At 23.7% G+C, this 22,796-nt stretch overlaps 1 protein-coding gene across 3 annotated transcripts; it reads left to right on the forward strand.

Annotated features, from left to right (window-relative positions):
* Positions 1 to 3,456: 3,456 nt before the first annotated feature.
* LOC145834395 (uncharacterized) lies at positions 3,457 to 20,751 on the forward strand. 3 transcript variants are annotated; one of them, XM_082941812.1, is made up of 17 exons: positions 3,457 to 3,731; positions 4,862 to 5,010; positions 6,308 to 6,527; positions 7,166 to 7,352; positions 7,717 to 7,798; positions 8,078 to 8,230; positions 8,490 to 8,607; positions 8,751 to 8,837; positions 12,333 to 12,446; positions 13,029 to 13,124; positions 14,228 to 14,332; positions 15,184 to 15,297; positions 16,022 to 16,111; positions 16,970 to 17,056; positions 17,804 to 17,902; positions 18,745 to 18,849; positions 19,585 to 20,751. In XM_082941812.1, exons 1-16 carry the CDS (start codon positions 3,512 to 3,514, stop codon positions 18,816 to 18,818), a joined length of 1,995 nt encoding a protein of 664 aa, XP_082797938.1. In that variant the 5' UTR covers positions 3,457 to 3,511; the 3' UTR covers positions 18,819 to 18,849; positions 19,585 to 20,751. The 3 variants fall into 3 exon arrangements, with proteins under 3 accessions (XP_082797938.1, XP_082797939.1, XP_082797940.1); XM_082941813.1 differs by having other exon boundaries at positions 18,745 to 18,841; XM_082941814.1 differs by lacking the exon at positions 16,970 to 17,056.
* Positions 20,752 to 22,796: the final 2,045 nt, after the last annotated feature.

Below are 22,796 nucleotides of genomic sequence, written 5' to 3' on the forward strand. Positions count from 1 at the left end.
CAACAGACTTACATTGTAGTTTTTGGACCGTAATACAAAGGTTATTTGTATCTGAATATTACAACTGTCAAGGTTTATTTTTAAAAATTTACTTCGTTAAAATTATCATAGTCACGTGAATTATTATAAGATCCAACTTAAATATAGTTATAAGTGCTCACTTTAAAATCCTACAAAGAATAGTCCAAAATATTGTAAAGTAAACGATTTAGTGAATTGTATGTTATTAACGAAAAACGGCTATTAAAGTAGATTTAAACAACAAAAAAATATGAAATAATGAAAAAAAATTTAAATTATGTGTAGAATGAAAAATTAAAAAATAAGGTGATAAAAGTAAATAAAACTTATATTTAGTTAATACTAAAGTTAAAGTTCATACTAACAATGTTTTTTTACGTAAGACATTAAAATTACAATTTTTCAAAGAAACTAAAAAAAAATACTTTAATAATTTTATAAGACTAGTTAGTTTTTGAAACAATATCTATTAAAATTAAGAAATAAAATAAACAAGTAGAATGGGTTAGAAATGATCAGCTTAGAAGTGATCGGGTTAGAAGTGATCGGGTTATAAGTAATCGAGTTAGAAGTGATCGGGTTAGAAGTGATCGGGTTAGAAGTGATCGGGTTAGAAATGATCGGGTTAGAAATGATCGGGTTAGAAGTGATCGGGTTAGAAGTGATCGGGTTAGAAGTGATCGGGTTAGAAGTAATCGGGTTAGAAATGATCGGGTTAGAAGTGATCGGGTTAGAAGTGATCGGGTTAGAAGTGATCGGGTTAGAAGTGATCGGGTTAGAAATTATCGGGTTAGAAGTGATCGGGTTAGAAATGATCGGGTTAGAAGTGAACGGGTTAGAAATGATAGCGGGTTAGAAATGATCGGCTCCCAAAAAAACTGCAGTAATTGTAGTTGTCCAATCAAGCATATTTAGCTTATTCAAAAATAAAAGCTGTATTGTCCTATTTCATGTTAGAACAAAATATTTGTTACAACAATTAAAAATTTATTCTTTCAGTCAGATCTAGTTTGGTAAACCCTGCTTTAGGTTTTCAAACGTTCTTTGTTAACTTTAGATTAAAGAAGACTGTAAATGACCGTGAAGGGTCCTATTGTAACACTCTGAGATTTCCACTAAAATTTACTGAGCCAGCAAAAATGTTTAGAGATTTTTTATTGTTTTTTAATTTGTACTCTTATCTGTACGTTACCCAAACATGTTAAAAATAAATTAAAAATAAGTTTCTAATAAATAAAATTAAAGTTAACATGAATTTTTATTTTTTATTTTTGCTGACTCGACAAATATTAGGGGAAACAACTTAGCAATTCAACAAGACTCTAGAATAGTTTATCACTTTATTGTTATTATTGCAAGTTTATGTTTTATTTTTTAAGTTAATTTTTATATTTTTTTTGTTATTATTTTTGTTTTACCAAGAGTTGCTAAAGCCTTACCAAAGATATATATGCAGATAAAAAGCTTAAATATATATTTTTTGAGCACCCAGCATATTAGCAATGCTCTATAAATAACAAGTCTCCTCACATTGAGAAAAAAATTGAGTAAAATAATATATTTTATATAGACACATTAACAATAATATTCAAATCAGTTCGCTCACATTGAAAATATTTGTAAAAATAGTTTAACTCTAAAATACCAACAAATGTTTACTTTTTAAATTTAATGCTAAACCTAAGAAAAAAATTAAACAATACGTTGTTACTGCGATTGAAATAATATCGTTTTTAAAATATAAATAACCCAAAGCTTTTATAATATTCAAAATATATTAATAACAATTATTTTCGAAGTAAATGTTGTTAAAATCCATTTCAGACAGTTAAGTGTAAGTCCATATTTTAATTTGTTTAGTATTTACAGTAGTATATAGTAAATTGTATACTTCCAATTGCATATATGTTTACATGTGGCAATTTACTCTAAAGCCATTAGTACATAAATTTAATACTTTTATATATGTATTAGGTTTTATAAGATATCAGTAAATATTACTTTGTATTATTTTAAGTAGTATGTAGCATCTAGTGGTAGTTTTGGTGTATGACTTGATAACCAAAAGGTTTTTTGTACACCAGGTCCCTGAACCAAATCTTTTGACCGTTTATTTGTTATTTTTTTGTTGTTCAATAAACAATACTTAGTGTAATGTTTTGGATGTATTACTATTGTACAAACTTTTTGCACAAAAAAAATGTCTGCAATGAATTTCTATCTGTTATATATAAATTATATATATTCTAGATTCTATTTTAATGCATTATTTATTGTAACTAATAAGTCAAGAAAACCAAGCTAGTTGAAATTTTGAAACATCTTGAGCAAATTCAAACTGTTTAAATAGTTTTTGTAAATCTCAGGCTAATTACACCTAAATCTTATATTAAAAGTTTTGTGTTATGTTCAAGATAATTTATACATCTGGTATCTACTATATCTTATGCTGTATTAATGCTTAAAAAAGTCCAGGTTTTAGCTAGTATTGCAATAGATATACTAACGGTTTATCTTATTTTTCCAAATTTGGTTAGAAACTCAACTGGTTTTTTTAATTACAGTTAACATTTAGAGTCCTTATAGTGTTTGATATCAAAAGTTTTTCAAAATTTTTTAGATGATTCTGTTAGGCCAATTAAAAAAAAAACTGATATATGAATTATTATAATTAAACTTAGAAATTTATTTTTTCAAAAAAAAAAAGCTTGACTTTTAAAAAGTCTAACCTATGGTTTCATTAGGTCTTAAAGTCAGTATTGTGCTATATTTTATGTTAATAATTGATATTTCTGATTTGAACTACAGCTAATTTGATATTTTTCAAACTAAAAACATATTTAAAGAAATTTAATAGAACTTCACATTAAGCTTAACAGTAAGAGCAGTGTATTCTTACTATAAAGAAGATTGATAATAAACACTTAAAGTTAAGTTTAATGATGTGTTATGTTAAACTTAAGTTAGTTCTAAATGACAAATCAGTTAACTTTTCTTACCAAGTCTAATACTAAGTTTATGTTTTATAACTTCGTATTTTTTTAACAGAGCATAGAATATTTATATTTCCAATTTTAATAACAATTTATATTATGTTTAAGTAAAACTAGAATTTTGTTATACTTATTTTATAGTAATAATAAAGAATAAAAAACTTTAAGTTTAATCACTATCAGCTTATCAATATAATTGAGCTTAAAAATTAACAAATTTAAGTTTGTTTTAAGGTCTTAAAGTTTTCACATATCTCTTGTTACAGTTTGTATTTGATTTAAAATTTACTAGATGAAGTTTGGTTTGTTATTAAATAATTAAATCAATTTATTAAATTTCTTCTTGAAAATACAATTAATATTTATTTTTACATCTCTATCATCACTTTTTACATTTAATAAATGTATATAACTAAAAAATAATAATTTTTTAGGTTTTGAAAAATAGTTTTACAATTCAAAAAAAGGCTATTACATAGATTTAGTTTTTTTAAACTATGGATTTAAGGAAACGTAAGAATGTATCATATGCTGACGAAGATGCAGAGGAAGATGAAGTGTTGTCAAAGCGCTTGAAAAACAATGTAAGTAGTGAGTCTTCAGAATTAGTTGCCTACAATAGAGTACCTAAAGTACCTACATCTTTTATAAGTATATACAAAGATGATGTGTCTGGATATTTAGATGAAATTAAGAATCGGGATTCAACTTTTCCAGGTTAGTTATAATTAAAAAAATACTTAAGTTAAATATAGAATGGTTTACACAATATTATTTTATTCATCTAAATTAATTTTTAAGTATTTTTTTTTCTTAAATTCTTAAAGTATTGACCTAATTATATCTACACACAAAGAGTTTGCTACTTGTTAATTTTTTCTCTTGTACTTGTTTACAGAGACTTGTAAATAATTGTAAATGCGATATGGATAAAATTTAACTATAGCTAAAAACTCTTCTACATTTGATAATATATTGTTTAGTAAAATAATGATAATAAAAATACTTCAAGAAAGCATACACAATTTAACTTTTTTCTATAAACTGATTTTTAATTATTGTATATAAAACTGCTGTTTAAAATTTATGAAAGATAATAAAATAAAGATTTTTTAAGATCTTATAGCTTATATATATTTCAGAAATTTTTTGAAATCTAATTTTTTTTAAATTTAAAATGAGTTTGAGTTGCTTAGTTTTAAATATTTTAATCTTTTATAGTTAATAGCACATGGTGTAAATAACTTTTTTTTACAACCTTATCTTTAAGTTGCGTTGTACAGCTTTTAATTCCTAAATAATAATTTAATATTAAATGAGCTTTGAGATAAAGTTGGTTAAAGTCAGAGAGTACTATAGGATCCTTACAGGAGGAGAAAACTAAAATGATGATTGAAAAATCCATTAAGAACTTAACTCCAGACGTTTTTTTGTGTTTTTATTTATTTATTATAAATTTTGAGGTTATTATCTCAAAAAACATAAGAAAAGATAGATTTTCAGTCTTTTAAGATTTTAATCTTTTTAGTTTGCGCCTGTAAGTAACCTATTACAGTCTCCAAATTTTACCAGGTATATCTCAAAGTTTATTTTGATATTAAAATTTTGTAAACAACTTCAAGCTTAGTTAAAACTAAAAAAGTAAGATAAAATTGTGATTTGAAAATGTTTTTTGTTAACCAATAATATTCTATAAACAAGATCAACTTGTGAAAAGTAAAGTGAACCAACCACTTTTGGCCTTTAAAGTTTGATTTAAAAAAAAATTGTAGTAAATAATAATAGTTTAGAAATATTTCTAGACTTTGAATTAGGTTTTATATTTAATTTTATGTTTTCTTTTTTAGTTGGCGAAGAAAGTCATTACCAGTTTGTACATGATTGCCTTTCTATTTCTAAAAGTGAAGTTAGTACAGTACTTGGTGTTCTACTTGATGATTTTTGGTGGCCTTGTGAGTTCGTTTCAAAATCAAGTTCAGATACAGATACACATAAGGTAGTTCTTTTTTTTTGAAATATTATATAATTTTTTGTTCAAAATCTAAATGACTAGAATGTAAAACAAGCTATTTTTAAAATAATTGAAGTAATTGTAAAGTTTTCTTCATATTTTGTTTATAATTAAACTAGCTGTTGGTTTTTTAGTTAAACATTCTTAATTTAAAAAACAAAATTATGATCTACATTCAAGATTTATTAATTATAAACTTAGTAGTCAGTTTCTTATTAAATTAAAAATGAAAATTGTTTTGTGTTCAATTCAAATAGTTTCAGTGACATGCTTACACTTAAGAAAATGTATAGTCTAAGCGTAGAATAAAGTGTGTACTTTTTTTTACAAAATTTTCAGTTGTAATCATTTGCATTCAGTTTATAAATCTTGTGTTTTAAATTTACAGACATGTTACTTAATAATTTTTTTTTCTATTTTGGTGGTGTATTGTTTGCTAATTTAAAGTTTTTTATTGCAAAACTTGGCTTTTACATTTTTAGTTTTCAAAATATTTGTAATTTTTATGTAAAGGACTTAGGATCAGTCTTTTCATTAAGTTGTGTTATATCATTTGATAGTTTGAAGTTCATTTAAATAACTAAATTTCACATATGGTGCTAATAGTTAACTTTTTCAGTTTATTTGATTAGCTTTTAACATTTTTAAATTCGCTTTTTTTCTACAGTTTGCTTATAAAATAAAGCTCTGACTAGTATTTACTTATAATTAGAAAATTAAATAATTTACAACACCTCCTGGTGGTTAGTTTTTAAAATTATCAGCTATGGGTTGAATAAATTTAGTGTTTTGCCACAATAGTAACTCTGAATAGTTTTTTGTAACAAAGACTTTATACAACAGAGTTGGTTAACTTAAATAATATCTCACGTATATATAAGATATATATATATATATTTCTTAGCCCTTTAAAAGCAGAAGTTATATAAGATTTGTTTATTATAAAACAATTTTAAAGTATCATTACACTTGACTTTTCGATATATTAATATTATTTCAGACAGTTTTTTTTACCTTTGACTTAATTTATACTAAAAATGGACAAAAACTTGTATTTATAAAAAACTTAAAGAATTTCAGAAAACCTTATGCAACCCTGTATTAATATTAAATGGTTAAGTTTATTCAATTATTTAGTCTTCTTTCTTTTTGATTGAAGCCAACTAAGTTTAGTAACGGTTGTATAAACATATAAAGTAATATTTTCAATAATTCTTATGGCAACTATTATTTATAAGAGCAAAAAAAAGACTTCTCTTAACTTTTTTAATATAATTTTTAGGTTATTTTTGACACTAGCGAAGGATGTTTAAAAGCTGGTATTCACCCGAATAATCTACCAGAACAGATTAATGACGTGCCTATTGACAAGGACAGTTATTTGGTTAGAGATCTACCATGTTATCAAATTGCTTCCATTGACACTAAAGAACTGTTAGAAAAAACCAACAACTGTTTGTTTTACAAAGGCGCTAGAATAGCTGCTCAGAAGCAAGGCTCGGGTAAGTATTATGTAAAGTCTTTATTCAAAAAAACAACTTTCGACGTTGTGCAAAAGCACTGAAACAAATATACTTAATTTGAAAGTTTTTTTTTTTTAATTTTGAATTGTGTACATATGTAGTATAATTTTCTTTTATTGACTTTCATACATAAATCGTTGTAATTGATAAAGTTTAATTTTTATACCGAAAATAAATACTTTCTAAATGTTGATGTTTGTAAGTTAGTTTTACTAACAAAAATTAAAAGTTTGCAAGTAGATATTAAATCAGTATTTTAAATAAGAACTTGATTTAGTATATAGTTTTATTATATTTATAACTAACATGGGTTTTGAACTTAAGCTTATTATATAATTATGTTTGTTTTTGATTGAACTCAACATAGTTTCGTGAAATAAAATAACTAGTTTTTTAAAAATATTTTACAATTTTATTGAGTTTATTTCTGAGATTTTATTAATTATTCTAGATTAATATTGTAGAATTTCCACTAAATATTTTTTTGAATGATTATGTCACTGTTACTATTTAAAAACAAGTTTATTTAGTTCGCATTAAAAATAAGCAAATGTGGTTAATATTAATATTGTATATTTTTAATCATTCAAAGAAGTTATTTAGTAATTTTTCAACAGGAGTTTTTTCTGGGATAGTAGCGGAAACATCTTGTGCATATAACAATCACCGAATTCTTGTGTTTTTCGATGATGGCTCCATTGGTTATGTCCATTCAGAAGCGTGTCACATGACATTCGGTTATCAGAACAATCGTAGCAGAAAAGTGGAGGATACGAGCGCCTATAAGATCCCTAATATATACTTGTTTGTTGCTTTTATTTTTGAATTTGAAATAAGTCATGGCTTAGTAAGAATATAGTAGTGTATAAAAGATACAGTTTGTATAAATATTTATTTTTGATTTTAGTCTCGTCTTTATATTACATACTAGAATTTAAATATGTTAGTAAAATACTTAAATTGAGTGTTTTTATAAATAAATACTGTTTTTTTTCTATATATTTGTTGAGTTTGATTAAATATACTTATAAAATTAAAACTGTTGAGCTTTATCAATTAGTTTTATTTTAATAAGATTTTTGTGAAAAATCATTCAGTTATTATGCAGGCTTTATAAATAAACACAAAAGTAATGTCTATTTGTTAAACTATTATTATGTGTTTTCAGGGATCAACGGAAAATGATTTACAAGTTTTTGGACACCAACCTAAGAATTTTATTAAAGTTAAAAACAGAAATTTCAGTCAAAGTAAGTGTTTCAGTAATAAACTTTATACAAATTCTCTTTCTGATAGAAAATTAATTTTTTTTTGGAATGTTTGGTTTAACTTTAAATAAAAAAAAATTTAAGTAATCTTCAAATTTATGAACGTTTATTTGGTTTTACTAATACTTAAACAACTACAACTGGTTGTATATCTTTACAAATTTGCTTCAATTTTTTGTTAAGAACCAAATTCAATTCACTTGACGAAATATCAGCATTCTTTTATTAAAATAACAATTAATATTTTTACTTTTTTAACAGATAAAAATCAACAAAAAGGTTTATACAGGCACTGTAAAATCTGTGGACTGCTCGATAGCAACAATCGCATATTCAAACACAAAAGATTCAAATACAAATGAGTTGTGCCTGTATCGAGGATCCCAACAGTTTGTTGATGTTGAGAAATACCTAGTAAGTTTTTTTTTACTAAAACTATATTGGGTTTAAAATTTTATAAAAGGTAGTTTATAAAGATTACAACTAAAGTGTTTGTACTTTTTTGTCACGGAAATTTTAGTATTTATTTTCTTAGTTTTGAATACTTATACAGTCAAATTATTAAACTGAAACATTGTTTAGTATTTTTAATAATAAATTTTATAAGTACCAACGTATGGCTATAGTTAACCAAACAAAAATTTAAAGTGAACTAACTATGTTTAAAACTTAGAAAACTATCAATTACGAAATTCCATGCCAACCAGATGAAAAGTTTGATTATCACTGGGCAGATGTCGAAAAAAGATGGTCCGATATCGACTTCGACTATTCTTCAAAACTCACCACAGGTAAATTGTTAATAGATGATTGTTAAAACACTATATATTTTCACTTGATGGTACATTAAAATGGTACAAAGTTGGATAATGTTTTTTTTAGAATTTTTTTTTGCTACACCACTAAAAAATAAATATTAATAATGTTTTAAAAGGTAATACTTCAAATAAGTCGGATGTGAATGAAAACGAAAATACTGAAGAGAAAGATGAGCAAAAATCATCCCCAGATTCTGATCAAAGTAAGATTAATCTATGCTATTTGTAGTTAGCTGTAATTATAATACCAATAGCAGTAGTTTTTTTGGGTAGCTGTCAAATTTGCACGAGCGTACAAAATTGCATGAGGGGCCAAAATTGCACGAAGATACTTTTGCACGAGGGGATAAAATTGCACGAAGATAAATTGCACGAAGTAATTTTTTGCAAGAACAGACAATTTTGCACGGAGACACTTTTGCACCAGTTAATTTTTTATTTTTTTATTTATATGTTTTATTTTTTATTTAATATTTATTTGTCATTTAATAACCCTTACCTTCGGTCGGTAGCTTTATTTTTTCTTTTTAATTAATTGACTTTTTTCATCTACTTTTTTTTTGAATAATCATTTTCATTAGTAATTTTTGTTTTAGTTTTTACTATCACTGTTACCGCTAACCCTTACCCTCGGTCGGTAGCTTTATTTTTTCTTATTATTTATTTTTTTGATAATAACTATTATTAGTTATTTTTTTGTTTTTATTTCTACTATCACTGTTGCCCTTAACACTTACCCTCAGAGTAACTTTTTTTTAATTAATTTACTATTAGTTTTTTTTTCCGTTTTAATTTATTATATGTTTTCTTTTTTTTTTACTCTCGTGCAAAATGTAACTCGTGCAAAATTGACCTTTGGTGCAGAATTATTTTCGTGCAATTTTGTATGCGTGCAGAAGTATCTTCGTGCAATTTTGACCCGTTCCCAGTTTTTTTACCTGTATTTATTTAAAAAAGTTACGCATATTTTAAATTGTAGTTGATTTACCTAAAAAAATTAGAATTGAAACATCTGCACTTGTATTTAAATGACAAAGTTAAGTAACCTATTAGTGTTTAAAAGTTCTTAAAATTTTGCAATGATTTTCAAGCATACTTGTTATTTTTTAGAATCGAAACTCAATTGAGTATTAATTAACTAAGCAGGGAAAAAACTGTTTAATTTGAATTTTTTTTGAAATATCAAAGTTGTTTTTAAGGCAGTTAGTAAAAAAAGTTAATTATTAATATAGTGTAATGTTTTGTAAGTTCTAGTTAAGTTAACTTTTATAAAATCTTTAAAAAAACCTTTATTCACAGTTTTGATCATCAGCATTGATTTTTTTCTTCATATAGATTTTATTATTTTTTTAAACATTAATCTATTTACTCCATATATAAGCTAATAATTTGTAAATAAAATAGTTTATAATTACCTTTAAGTAATTATTTCTGTTGTTTTCTATATTTTAGACATTGTTAAATTTTGAACTAACTACTAATCCTTTATAAAATTTCAATCTCTAAAATAAAAAAAACTTAAAAAAGTTAAAGTTTTTGAACGCAATTTAAAAACGTCATGTTTCAAACTAAAACTGGTTAAAAAAATTAAAAGCCTTTTTTCAATTTTTAATTTACCTTTTTTAAGTGTAAAACTATTTTAGAGTAGATTGTATAAACAAAAAACATATATTTTGCAATACTCTGTTTGCTAATAACAATGTTTTTCTGAATTTTAAAAGTTTTGCTCACCTTGTTTTATTGATAAAATTTTTAAACATTATTTTTATATAGATAAAATAAGTGACAATCAATTAGATATATTGTTAACTTGCCGTAACATTTATCAAGTTGAATTATATAGATTTACGATGTTCTGCCTGAAAAAAAGACTGTCAAAACTTAACTTTAATCAAATTAAGTCTCTTTTCTTTGGAAACTATATAATATATTTGTATTTTTCTTTTATGCCTTAAAAGATAACTCATTCTACAGTACTTAGTTTTATGTACTTTCTGGTAAACTCAGTTTTGGATCTGTTTAAATGATTTAAACTGTTTTTGTGTTTGTTGAAAATTGTAACCTTTCTTCAAAAATCTTAACATAAATACAGCGTCAATTATTGTGTCTTATTTTGAAATTAGTTTTTTAAAGTAGGTGTGATGAAAGACCATTATTAGTTTAACAAATGCATTATTAACTGCTAAAAAAGTAACTATATTAAGTTTTAATTTCTTAAAACTTATAGGTTTTATGTGATTTGAAAGAGTCAAAACTTATTGTAAAAAAACTATAAACTTTGCTTATAAACGTTTTTAATATTACATAGGAAGATCTAAAGAAGTAAAAAATGTCATGGACTAAAGAACATTAATTTACAACTATCATATAATTTAAATAATGTTTTTATTGACAATGTTTCTTGAAAATTTCATAAATGCTATTCTGATACATTCTTAAAATGTTTGATAACGTATGTTTTTAATTGTATATGAATACTTTAAAAAAGGTCTTTAAATTTATTCGAGTTTATATAACCTTTATGACTTATAGCCTAAATTTATATAGAATATTATTTTTAAAAACAAATTATACAGTGATCTTCCTTTATTGTACCAACATATGTTTCTGTGTGTTAATGAATCAACACACTTCAACTGGGTTCTGTAAAAAATAATTACTGTAATGAAAGAATAGAAGCATAGAATAACGTAGGTGTATACATGTCTTTCATTAAAATAAAATAAATTTTACAGATAATAGTTAATAATAGGTAAAATACTTAATATTAAATCCGACTGTTATAAAACTGTATAATATTTATAATTATTAAGTTTAAATCAAGTAAACTAAACTAAAATACACAACAAAACATAATATAAACAAAGCACTCACGTTAATGGGAAAGATAACTGATTCAAATTTACTGTTGTTAATCAATGAACGAAATACATCCAATACATCTAATAATTACGTCACTATATAAATGAGGTTATTTTAACTGTTTAATTTGTATTGCAAAGTTTGTTAATTTAGTTTTTATGTTTGTAATCTATTTTGAACAAAATAAAACATCAACCATTAGTTAGTGAATCAATAAAATTTAATAAAACTTAACAACGGCGAAGACAATAAAAGTCACAGAAACTCGATGTAACATGTAAATTATATATTAAGTGCTTGTAAAGATTAAATCAAAGTTATATACAATTAGGAATCAGATTTTAGTTTAAATGTAAAAATAAAAAAAAATAAAAAAAAAATTAAGAAATCAGAACACAAAAAAAGCCAAACTTGTTATTGAGCTTACAAAGTACTGACTGATAATTAAGTTGCAGCAACATACATAAAATCACAATGACTTAAAATTACATATATATTGTGTTTAATAATTATAAAATTATAAAAAATAGTTGGTTGATTAAGTAGCAGTCGGGTGTTTAAATTAAATATCCCATACAGATATTATAAATATTTAATAAGTAAACTGTGTTATATATGAAAGTTAAAAAGTAAAATAACAAGGTGGTCATATGTCAAGTATAAACCTGCAGTAAAAATCCTACTAGCTCTCTTATTTATATATCATATTATTTTTATATTATTTATATTAGAATATATATTGAAAATATTATTTTTATAAGTTTTTATATTTATTTATAATTTTTTAATGTTGATTATAAATTGATAATCGTTTTACTAATTTTACTTAATACAAGGTGGAGAGGATTCTGATGATATGACACTCATTCAAATAAAAACTCCTAAAATGAAAATAAAGCGAAAGAGAAAGTTAAAAAAAATATCGCAACATTCGGATGTTGATGAAAATAGTATGTCTTTTTGTTTTATTAAATAAACTAACAATTTTAGCAATGTAATTGTTTTTAATAAACGCTAAAATTGAATGTTTGTATATAAATATTACATAAAAATTTTCCTAGTTCCTTCGTTATTGTACATTAGTACAATATTGATAGGCAAAACATATTATACTCATTTATTGTGTAAATCTGTTGAGTTAAAAAAATTTGTGGTTTGATTTAATTAAAAATTAAAATAGTCTACTGTTAACTGAAATCATAGCTTGTTTATTGTATATAATTAGTTCAATTGAAATAAATTAAGTAATTAAACAAAAGAGCTAATAAAGCTTTGGGTTCTAATCTAACATCTAATTAAGTAATATGACAAAAGAAATAATGAAACTTTGGTTTCAAATAGATGTTAAGTGTAATTAATTCTGAACAGTTAAAACACTTTAAAATTACTGTATATTTAAAATTATTAAAATAAAATTTTATTGATTTAAAGTTTTAACTCGCAATTACACGGTGAGTTTTGTTTGGTTATTCAGACTAATTGAAAATAATTAGCTTTGTTCAATGTACTATTCACTTAATAATCATAAATAGGTTTAAGTAGCTTGATACCAAAAAAGAAGAAAAGTAATGAAAAAGATAAAAATTTCAATAAAAATAAAAAACAATCATCAAATCCTGTTCGAAATGGTTAGTTTTTATTATTTAAAAAAATTTAATGTATGATTTACTGTTTTGATTGGTGGTTCAAACTTAAGTGTACTTTATTTTTTATTTATTTAAAGTTTTATTTAATTTTAATTTTATTCTTAAGCATTTAAAAGACCCTTGTACTTGAATAATAAACTAAATAAGAGTAAGAAAAAAAAATCAAAAACAGTAAACACTATTCAAGATGGAGTTTTTTCAGTATACTTAATAGATAATTATTAACTTTTATTTTACAGTAACCAATCGTGAATTCTTCGCACTCGTTTAGTTTCGTATTTTAGAATTCTCAAAAAGAAACAAAAAATTAAAATTTTAAAAATATTTTACAAATTAAGTTTTTTGTATGTATTGAAACAACAATATGTTTAGTCCACAGACTCTTTCTAATCAAATACAATGTCAGAAAACAGCCAAAATACATAGTAGGTATATTTGTAACATCTTGTATAGTTACGCACTTTTGCTGTGAACGCAATGTGCGTAGAATCGCGAGAGGTTACTGTTAAAATTTTTACGGAGTATAATTTTAAAAATATTCAAAGTTTCATTGAAAAACAATAATTCTAAGATTTTTGAAGAAGTGTTCAATATTAGTCACAACAAAAAGTCGTGTTAAAAACACTTTTGTAAATGTGAAAAACTTTTGTTGTAATTAGTTTTGTATTGAGATAAATACTTTTGTTTGTCTCAAAGCTGCATCATTATAATATGTTTCCATAGTCTAAAATTCTAAAACATAGGTCGGCAGCCTTTTATGAGTTGCGAGCCAATTTTTCTAGAAAAAAAAATTCTAGCCAGCCGCCCTGTATAAAAAAAAGTTTTCGCTGGAAAAAGTTATTGAAAATAGTTGTAGTAAATATTTCTAAAATACTCATACAAATCAAAATTATAATAAACCAAGCAATTATAAGCATTAGTAATTATGAATTTATAAGTTTAATTGTAAGTTTTTACGATATTGTTTTTTGTTTTGAAAAAGTATGCTTTTACCAAAAAGTAGCTTTGTGGGCAGCAGTTTGCCGACCCTAGTCTAAAATTTTGCTTTTGCTATTATTGTTTTGCTTAATAAGGTTTTGTTTAAGGTTCAAATGGTTCACTACCAAAGCAAAAGAAAAATATCAAAAAAGATGAAAATCCGAAGAAAACTAAAAAACAAGTTTCAAAAGCAGTAAACTCTGTTCAAAATGGTTAGTTGCTTATTGAAAAATATTTAGTACTTTGTACTTTATTTTTATTATTTTTTTATCAGTACTCTTATATCATACTAGTGTTTTTTTAAATTTTTTAAGTTGAAAAGATGATTTTTATAAATTAAGTTCGCGTAGAAGTTTAATGTCTCAAAAATAACTTTTTAATTAGTCTTATATACCTGTTTATAAGTAGTTCTGTATACTTTAATTATTGTAAGATATAAATGTTTATGTATATTTTCATAAATGTTTTGAGCAAGAATTCTACTGATAACATTTTTAGCATTATTTGTTTCTAAATCACTTATATTTTTATAATTTAAGAAAAAAATATCAATCTTTTCTTATAACTAAAATTTCTTCTACAACTTCTTTAAGATGCATCGTTTATCATTATTTTAAACAGCTTATTATAATTAGAAGACTTAAGGCAAAATTAGGCTCAACTAAAGTATTTTACAATTAAAAACGGTATATGATTTTGTTTTTTAACAAAAATTATCTTTGTTACTTAGTTTAAAATAAAATATTACTTAAAGCAATTTTGAAACAAAATATTTTTTAATTTAAAAATAATAACCCATATTAATAACCTTGTTGTGTAAGCAAAGGTGCAACAAATTTTAAGACAGCTGAACTGTTTGTAACTTTTTATAATTAAACCAGGTTCATATCACTTAAGTCAAGCGGTTAAAGTATGATACAAATATTGTAATCATGTACATAAGTATAAACTTGAAGTTTCAGTAGTGTGTGCTCATTAATTTATTAATAAAAAGTAATTTGAAATATCTACTTTTTTTATTTGACACTTTCGTATTGTTCTAGGAATGTAAGTATATTTAAAGGTAAGAAATCGACATCTGAATTAACTTCTATGCAAAAGAAAATTATTTTAAATGAAGTTCAGCAAAACAAAAAAGGAAAAAAGATACCAAAGTTCAAGAAATATAGTCCAAAGAGTAAGTTTTTATATAAAGTATTAATGTCATAGCGGTTATAAAGTTTTTTTTACACAAACTATTGTTAGCTTTTATTTTTATACTTGAAGTACATATTTAAATTACTTTTATAAAACTGAAAATTTTGATTTAATTTTTGAAATGCTATGTAAAAGGTTTATAACAAAAAGGTATGGAAGAGCAATTTTTCATAGCTGATTTTCTCAGAATTTAAAAAGATTTTCTAAGAGTAATAATATATCTCCTACTTCATTTGTTGCAAAATTTTATGAAATTTTCTTTACAATATTTAAAATAACCTACACGTAGCTGATTTTGAAAAAAAAGGTAAAGAAATTTGCTATCCAAATTTAATAAAAAAACATTAGTTTTTCAAAAAAAAAGAAAGAGTAAGAAATTAAAAAATCCGTTTTCTATAAGTTGTTCATAATACAGACCGAAAAAGTTTAAAAACTATTGGTAAAAAACTGTAGAAAATAGGTTTAAAGGCAATGATCTGTTTTTTAGTTTGCGCAACTCTATAAACTGCCTATTAAACTTTTCTACTTTATGCCATTATATCTCAATAACTAATTTTAATTTTTATATACGGTAAAAAACAGCTGTTACTTTAGTTTAAGGGTTTAAAAATGAGAACAAAATGAAAAAAGTACCTTGCTTACCCTCTATTGCCATAATAACTTATAATTTTTTAATAAAAATAATATTTATTTATTTAAACTAGGTAACTTCCCAAAAAATCCTACTAAAACCGTCCCAAAGAAAAAGAAAAAAGAAGAAAAGTCAGCAAAGAGTAATAAGCCAAATCAAAAAAGTAAGTTAATATTCATGACTGTTTTTAGATAGTAGTTTTTGTTTAAAGTTAAAATAAAATTTATATAAAGTTAAAAAAAGATGTTTTCTAGTAAAAGTATAAACTTGCAATGCAGTCTTTTATTATGGTAAAGTGATTTTTATATCAATTGAATTTAGGTTGATAACTTTTTTAGTTAAAAAGACAAAACGCTTACCAATTAAACTTTAAAAAACTAAATACTAATAATTATATACTAGTTATATTAATTAAAAATATTTGTATTTATATTTTGTGTTTTGATACAAATTTCCTACGCCTAAGATTACTTTTATCATAATACAGTTGAAGTTTTCTTCTTTATGACTGACATCATTTCATATTGAAATAATATTTTTGTGTGTCAAATTTATCTCAATTTAGAAAAATTGTATTATTTGCATGGAATCAAAGATAATATGTTTTTGTTAAAATGCTATTTTTTCAGTTTTCTAAAGCAGTGTTGCCTAAAATATTAAAAAGTTGTGCACAGTCCATATCACGTAGAGAAAATCTTTTGTGCACACTTAATAATTTTGTCTACAACTTTTATCGCCAAAAATTTTTATTTGACCTTGTTATCTTTATTAGTGTTAGTATTTATAATTTAGCTACTTATATATATTAGGACTAAAACAGGGATTTCACATAAAGTATACAAATTAGTTTATTACCTCTTTAAAATGTTGAGATCAGCTGATAAATTGTTAGTTCTTTTGAATTTTTTACTTACATTATAAAAAGTATTCTAATTACAAAAGTCTTACCGCATGACCGTAGCTTTAATAATTTTGACTCTATATAAAATTGTGTAAAATAATAATTAAAAAAATAATATAGGTCAAAAAAAAGTTACTAAAAACAAAACAATGCACAGAAGAAAACTTAACGGGCTACCCGATACATTGAAGTCTTATCATAAATTTAGTAAGTCTAAAGTTGATACTCCGTAACAGTCGTTCCCATGTTAAAAAACTGTGCACAGCATCATGTTCTATAATATATTCTTTCCATACTAAATTATTGTAATAATTACGGTTTTTATGTTTTATTTGGCTACATTGATAAAAGACAACCTGAAAACCATGTAGACAATTTTAGCAAATTATTATTTTTTAATGAAAATCGAGTTTGTTTAGAAAATCTCAGAGACTTTAAATGTGAACAGTAAAGTTGTACTTTGCGAACTGCTGTGCACAGGTTTTGGGAAACACTGCTCTTTATAAACTTAACAGAATAAAAATGTAATATTTTATTCTGGAGATTCTATTTTTATATTAAAGATTTTTTTTTTTCATTTTATTTTTAAGCATTTATTTCTTTAAAATTTTTACTCAATTTTTTACTCTTAAAGCGTAAAAATACAGCTACTATCACAAAGTAAAATGGATTTAGATATTTTAGTTGATATTTTAAGAATTACACTTTTCTATCTAAATAACAAAAGTCATTACTAATTTAAATGTTTTTCAAACTTTATGAATATGTTGTTTTATATGAAGTTTTAGTTCAAAGAAGCATATGATTAGAAACTTTTACTTTTTGCAGCTTTTATTTTTTTTAGTTAAACCTTTTTTTAAGAAGCAGTATGTTCAACTAATAAAAAAAGTTGTTGTATTTAAAGAATATTAATGTATTAGAAATTAGTTTGTTTTATTGGATTTTAAACCACAGAAAGAGTAATACCTGAAAACCAGAAAAAAAGAAAAGGGAAGACAATTCAAATGGATACAAAAAAACAGAAGCCCTACAATATAAAAGAAAATCAAAACAGTTTGTTTAAAAGTTAACATACATTTATAATACTAATGTTTTTTTGTTAAGCCTGATATTTATTTCTAAAATCTTTAAAATTGTAAATTTAGAGTATACATCATGCTTTATTAAAATTTACCTATTTCTAAACGATATGTTACGACAAAATAAATACTTTAATTTTCAAAATTAGATAAGTAAAATCCATACAGTTTTAGTTCTTCGATAATTTAAATATTTTAAAATGTTTTTTTTCTTGAGTATGTATTTATAAATAGAGGCAGTTATTGTTCTTACTTTATTTAAGCTAAAAAATGTTACGCAACATATATTTATTGAATATAGTTAAGTTAAGCTGTAAGTTTTTTTGTTGTTTAAGTAAAAATATTAATTTTTTGTTTTCCAATTTTTAATTATATACATAGGGTACCGCTAAAATTAAGTTACTCAGCTAAATTATTATTATTATTATTTTTTTTTTTTAAATCATTAGTATAAGCATTTTAAAGTTTAAAAACCAGTTGATAAATAGTTTATAACTTTAAAGTGCTTATACTAATGAATTTTAAAATATAAACAAAATTTGTTTAAAAAAAATTACATAATTTTCATTAAAACAATTTCAATTATTAAGTATAGACAAAAAAATTATTCGAAAACAATTCCTAAAATCTAAAACAAATGACTTTTCAACAACGCTTAAATATTTTTATTTTGCTAATACTTATAATCTAAACACTTTATAGAAGTTTATTTTTACATAGCTTCATTTAGTTAAAACATATTTGAAAATTATAAAATTTTGAAGTAGCTAATAAAAATTTTAAGAGTTAACTAGTTTGTAATCAAATATTAAACAGTTCTAAGAACTAAAACCGCTGACTTACCTCCTAATAGAAAAAGACGAAAAGTTAACGGTCAAAGCAAAAGTTGAAACACGATAAAAATCAGCGAGAGGTTAAGAGGTTTCTAATTAGTTTTATTGATCTTAGTTGTTTATTAGTTAGTTTAAATCAAAAACTAAAAAAAAAACAAATGTGTGTTTGTACAACAAACAAATAAAGCAAGGTTTTTTTGAGTTCAATTTAAAGTTAGATCTTAATATTAAAGTTTGTTAAGTGTAATAAAAAAAATATGTAAACCACCATCAAAAATTAAAATGTCTAATATCAAATAATTGTTTAACACTTAATAATAAATATATATACTTTTAATTATTTACTAATGTTAATAGTTTGACTTTACTAAAGTGTACATAACTTTAAATTATTAGTTTTTTGTAAAATGATCTTTACTAACTGATTTAAATATATTGTATTTTTAATAATGAGTTTTTAAAATTTTCTCAAAATTAATTGATATTTCGTTAGTATATAATTTTTAACGATATGCCGGAAATAAAAGTAACAAAGCTGTTTACATTTTAAAAACCATGAATTTTATATAAGAGTTTTTTTGTTTTTTTTTTGGTTTCGAACTTATCTAATTACTTTAAACTTATAATTTTTATAAAACTCCTATTCTTAAATATTTATTAAAGTACTTTTATAATTTCAAAACGTAAGCTTCCTCTTTGCAATTATTTGTAGTGAACTAAAAATCTATTAGTAGCAAAGGTTCTCATTAATTGTTATTTAAAAACTATTTTCTCTACATGTAAAAAAAAACAGTTTATTTTCAATAAAATATTGTTTTTTCAGAAGCCAATGACATTTCAGGAGATGTTATAAAGGTCAACTAATTGAAAACAAGGACTTTTCGAGATTAAATTTCTTTAGCATATTTTGAAAACAGTTAAGAAATATATTAATGTTTTAAGTGCACACTAAATGCAGATGTTTATTTCAAAAACTATTTGTTATTACCTTTTTGCACGTAGTTTAAATAATTTTTAATCGTGTTTTTTTAAGTAAGATCGATCATTATTTTTTAGTTTTTGATAATGGTTCAATTACTTTTTGAAGTTTCGCAAAGTTTATAAGTTGAACTTTGTATATATTTTATTGTTTTGAAAGTTAATGTCGGTATTTTCTATTGTCAAGCTATGTTGTGAAAACATTTTTTAAATTGCATTTCAAACTAAAGCATTTCAAACTTATCATACTAAGTTTCTAGCATTGCTGACTTTTTTTTAGTTTAAAACGAGTTTCATTTAAAGCTAGTTTGTTTTAACCACTGTGGATCTTGAAAACTAACATTTTGTCGGGTTTTTATTTTTGTAAATTTTATTTATGTTTGTGTTTAATTTCATACATTACTCAGGGTTGCCAAAAAACCTCAAAACCTGGAAAAATCTGGAATCTTTCAATTTAGACTAAAAAACCTGGAATTTGAGAAATTAAAAAGAAAGAACTGAAGGAATCTGTAATTATTAATAAATTTTACATGTTAAGTAGTAAAATTTAGATTTGAAACGAAAAATATGTCATATAGAAAAAAGTTGTCATCAACAAATTTTTTTTTATTAAAAAACACATTTAAAGTAGCTTTCCAGTATCTTTTCAATGTTTTTATAGTATTTAACACAGTTTTTTACTATAAACGTAAATTTAAACTAAAAATAGACCTAAAAATATGTACTTATGAAAACCTAAAGAAAATTTTGAAAACCTAGAGAAAATTTTCAAAAAACATTTGGCAACCCTGATTACTTATAATACAGTTTTCGAACCAGTTATAATGCAGTAAACACACAAGTCCCTATTTCTAAACTTAATACCCATAAACTATTGTAGCCACTAGATGCTAGCTCGTACCTCTCATGGTGTTTAGACGTTCCATTGTATGTAGCGACTTGTTAGTTTCTGCCAGACTTGTCTTTTGTTTCCGTAAATTTCTGAGTGTGTACAAAATAGACTTTTAGAAAAATTACCTGTATTTTTAGTCGTTTTGAAATTATTTATTCGACTTTTTAAATAAATATGAGAATTTGTTAAGCTCGTTAATAAAAACAAAAACATAATATGCTGTAATTTTAAAAGCAAATGTGCTCTGCAACCTTTGTTAGCACATGACTTATTAATAAAAGAAGTTATTTAATAGACAATTTAAAAAATGTATTGACGAGAGAAGATATCTTGTAAAAAGTTACACCATGACCTTTTACTTTTTTTTTTTTTTTTGTATCGATGCGGAGCATTGTATTTAAAAACTCTGTGTTTGTATTCAATATTTTATAATTTAAACGTTGAAGAAATGCTATTTTGTTTTTATGACAATTAGCAAAAAATATATTTTTTTGTTCATGTTTGCGAAGTTAATTCTAGCTAGTTCGAACCTAGTTCAGTATTTAACAATATTACTTAATATTTTAAGACAATATAGTATTTAATTGACTAAAATCATTAGGATATGTAATTTTAAGTTATTTACCATGTTAGTTCTTTCATAATTTTGTTTCTTTAAATTTACGCTATTTTAAGTAACTAATTTAAGTTATACAAAACATTGAACTATGCTTTAATAAAATGATTATAGTTATGCTTTCTTAAATCTATCAGGAGTATAAGACCTAAGTTAAATATACTTTTTGAAGATTATACTTATTTGTCCTATCTTTAGTAAAAACGTTGTAACAAATAATTGATACAAAGGGGTGCAAACTAATAATATCGTTACTTCAAAATTAAAAAATAAGATTAAATAATTAAAATATTTGTAACTCACTAGTTTGTAACATAAGGTAATTGTCATATAATTTTAAATAATTTGATTTTAATTCAACTAGCCTTAATTTCTAAGATACGATTGCTTCTAAGTTTAATTTTCATGATCTATAATATTTAAAAAGATGTTTATCGTACAGTTTTTCTTACCTATTTATTTTAAGTTGAACTTCAAGAATTTACTTTAAAAACTTTCTACGAAACATTAGCATAAAAAAATGTAGGTATATTAAGTCTAGTCTTAACAAACTGCGGCAAAATTTGGAACGCCAAACACAAACCTGTGTTCCGAGAAGCATTTTTAACTTTAGAATAAATTTCGCAAAACTTGAAAATTTACGTTTTTCTACAATAAATATTTACAAATGAATTCTTAGTTCAGTTTTGAGTAGACAGCAGTGCTTATGTAATGATAATTACAATACCATGTTTAAAAAAGTATATAAACACAAAAAAAAATCTAGTAAATATTCCGTTACTTGTGAAAGGCAGTCGAATCTTGTTCACAGTACTTAGGCACATAATAGAATACTATAATTCTACAATAAGTTATTTTTATGCTTTTAAAATATCTAGGAAGAACAATAACGTTTTTTTCATATGATATACACTGTTTTATAATTATATTTAAACAGATTCTTTTAAATTACAATTTTTTAATGAAAAAAGAGGTTTCTCATCCTAAGCTCTGTAATTTTAATAAACTAGTTGACGATATTTTCGGTATTATTTACATGGCTACATGACAAAATAATTTAACACGGTTCAATATCGTTACATTAGTTTTTAAAGGTCCACACTTCATAACAATATCAAAAGAAAATATTAGAACACTTATTAATAGTATTATATAATGGTAAAAAATAAAAAGAAAACTTTTAAACTGCTTAATATATATATATAAAGGTTTATTAAAAGATGCAAAACTCAAAGGACTCGAGTTTCGTGCCTATGCACTCATCAGCTTTAAAACAAGTTTAAAATAAAGCACAAAACAAAATCACGAATGAAAGTTAAAATTTTTTTGCATAAATAGATTATGACGTAATTTTGAAACTATCAAAAATCATGCAAAACGGCTTTTGCAAAAATAGAATTTTATTAATAAAGCCCTCAAGGTGGGCTCAGTGTGAAAAAATTTAATTTATTAAGTTAAATAACTTAATTCTATATATATATATATATATAATTTATTTAACCTTATTTGATATATATATACTGAATGACAAAAAAGCGCTAAAAACTTT

Source organism: Thalia democratica, chromosome 4, assembly GCF_965202585.1.
Source record: "Thalia democratica chromosome 4, ktThaDemo2.hap1.1, whole genome shotgun sequence".
Classification (NCBI taxonomy): domain Eukaryota; kingdom Metazoa; phylum Chordata; class Thaliacea; order Salpida; family Salpidae; genus Thalia; species Thalia democratica.

Bases quoted from the DNA above. Each gene is read 5' to 3' on its own strand.
- LOC145834395 (XM_082941812.1), top strand. From the start codon at position 3,512: ATGGATTTAAGGAAACGTAAGAATGTATCATATGCTGACGAAGATGCA. The intron at 14,333-15,183 runs GTTAGTTGCTTA...GTATATTTAAAG, and splicing joins AGTAAACTCTGTTCAAAATG to GTAAGAAATCGACATCTGAA. The intron at 16,112-16,969 runs GTAAGTTAATAT...AAAATAATATAG, and splicing joins TAATAAGCCAAATCAAAAAA to GTCAAAAAAAAGTTACTAAA.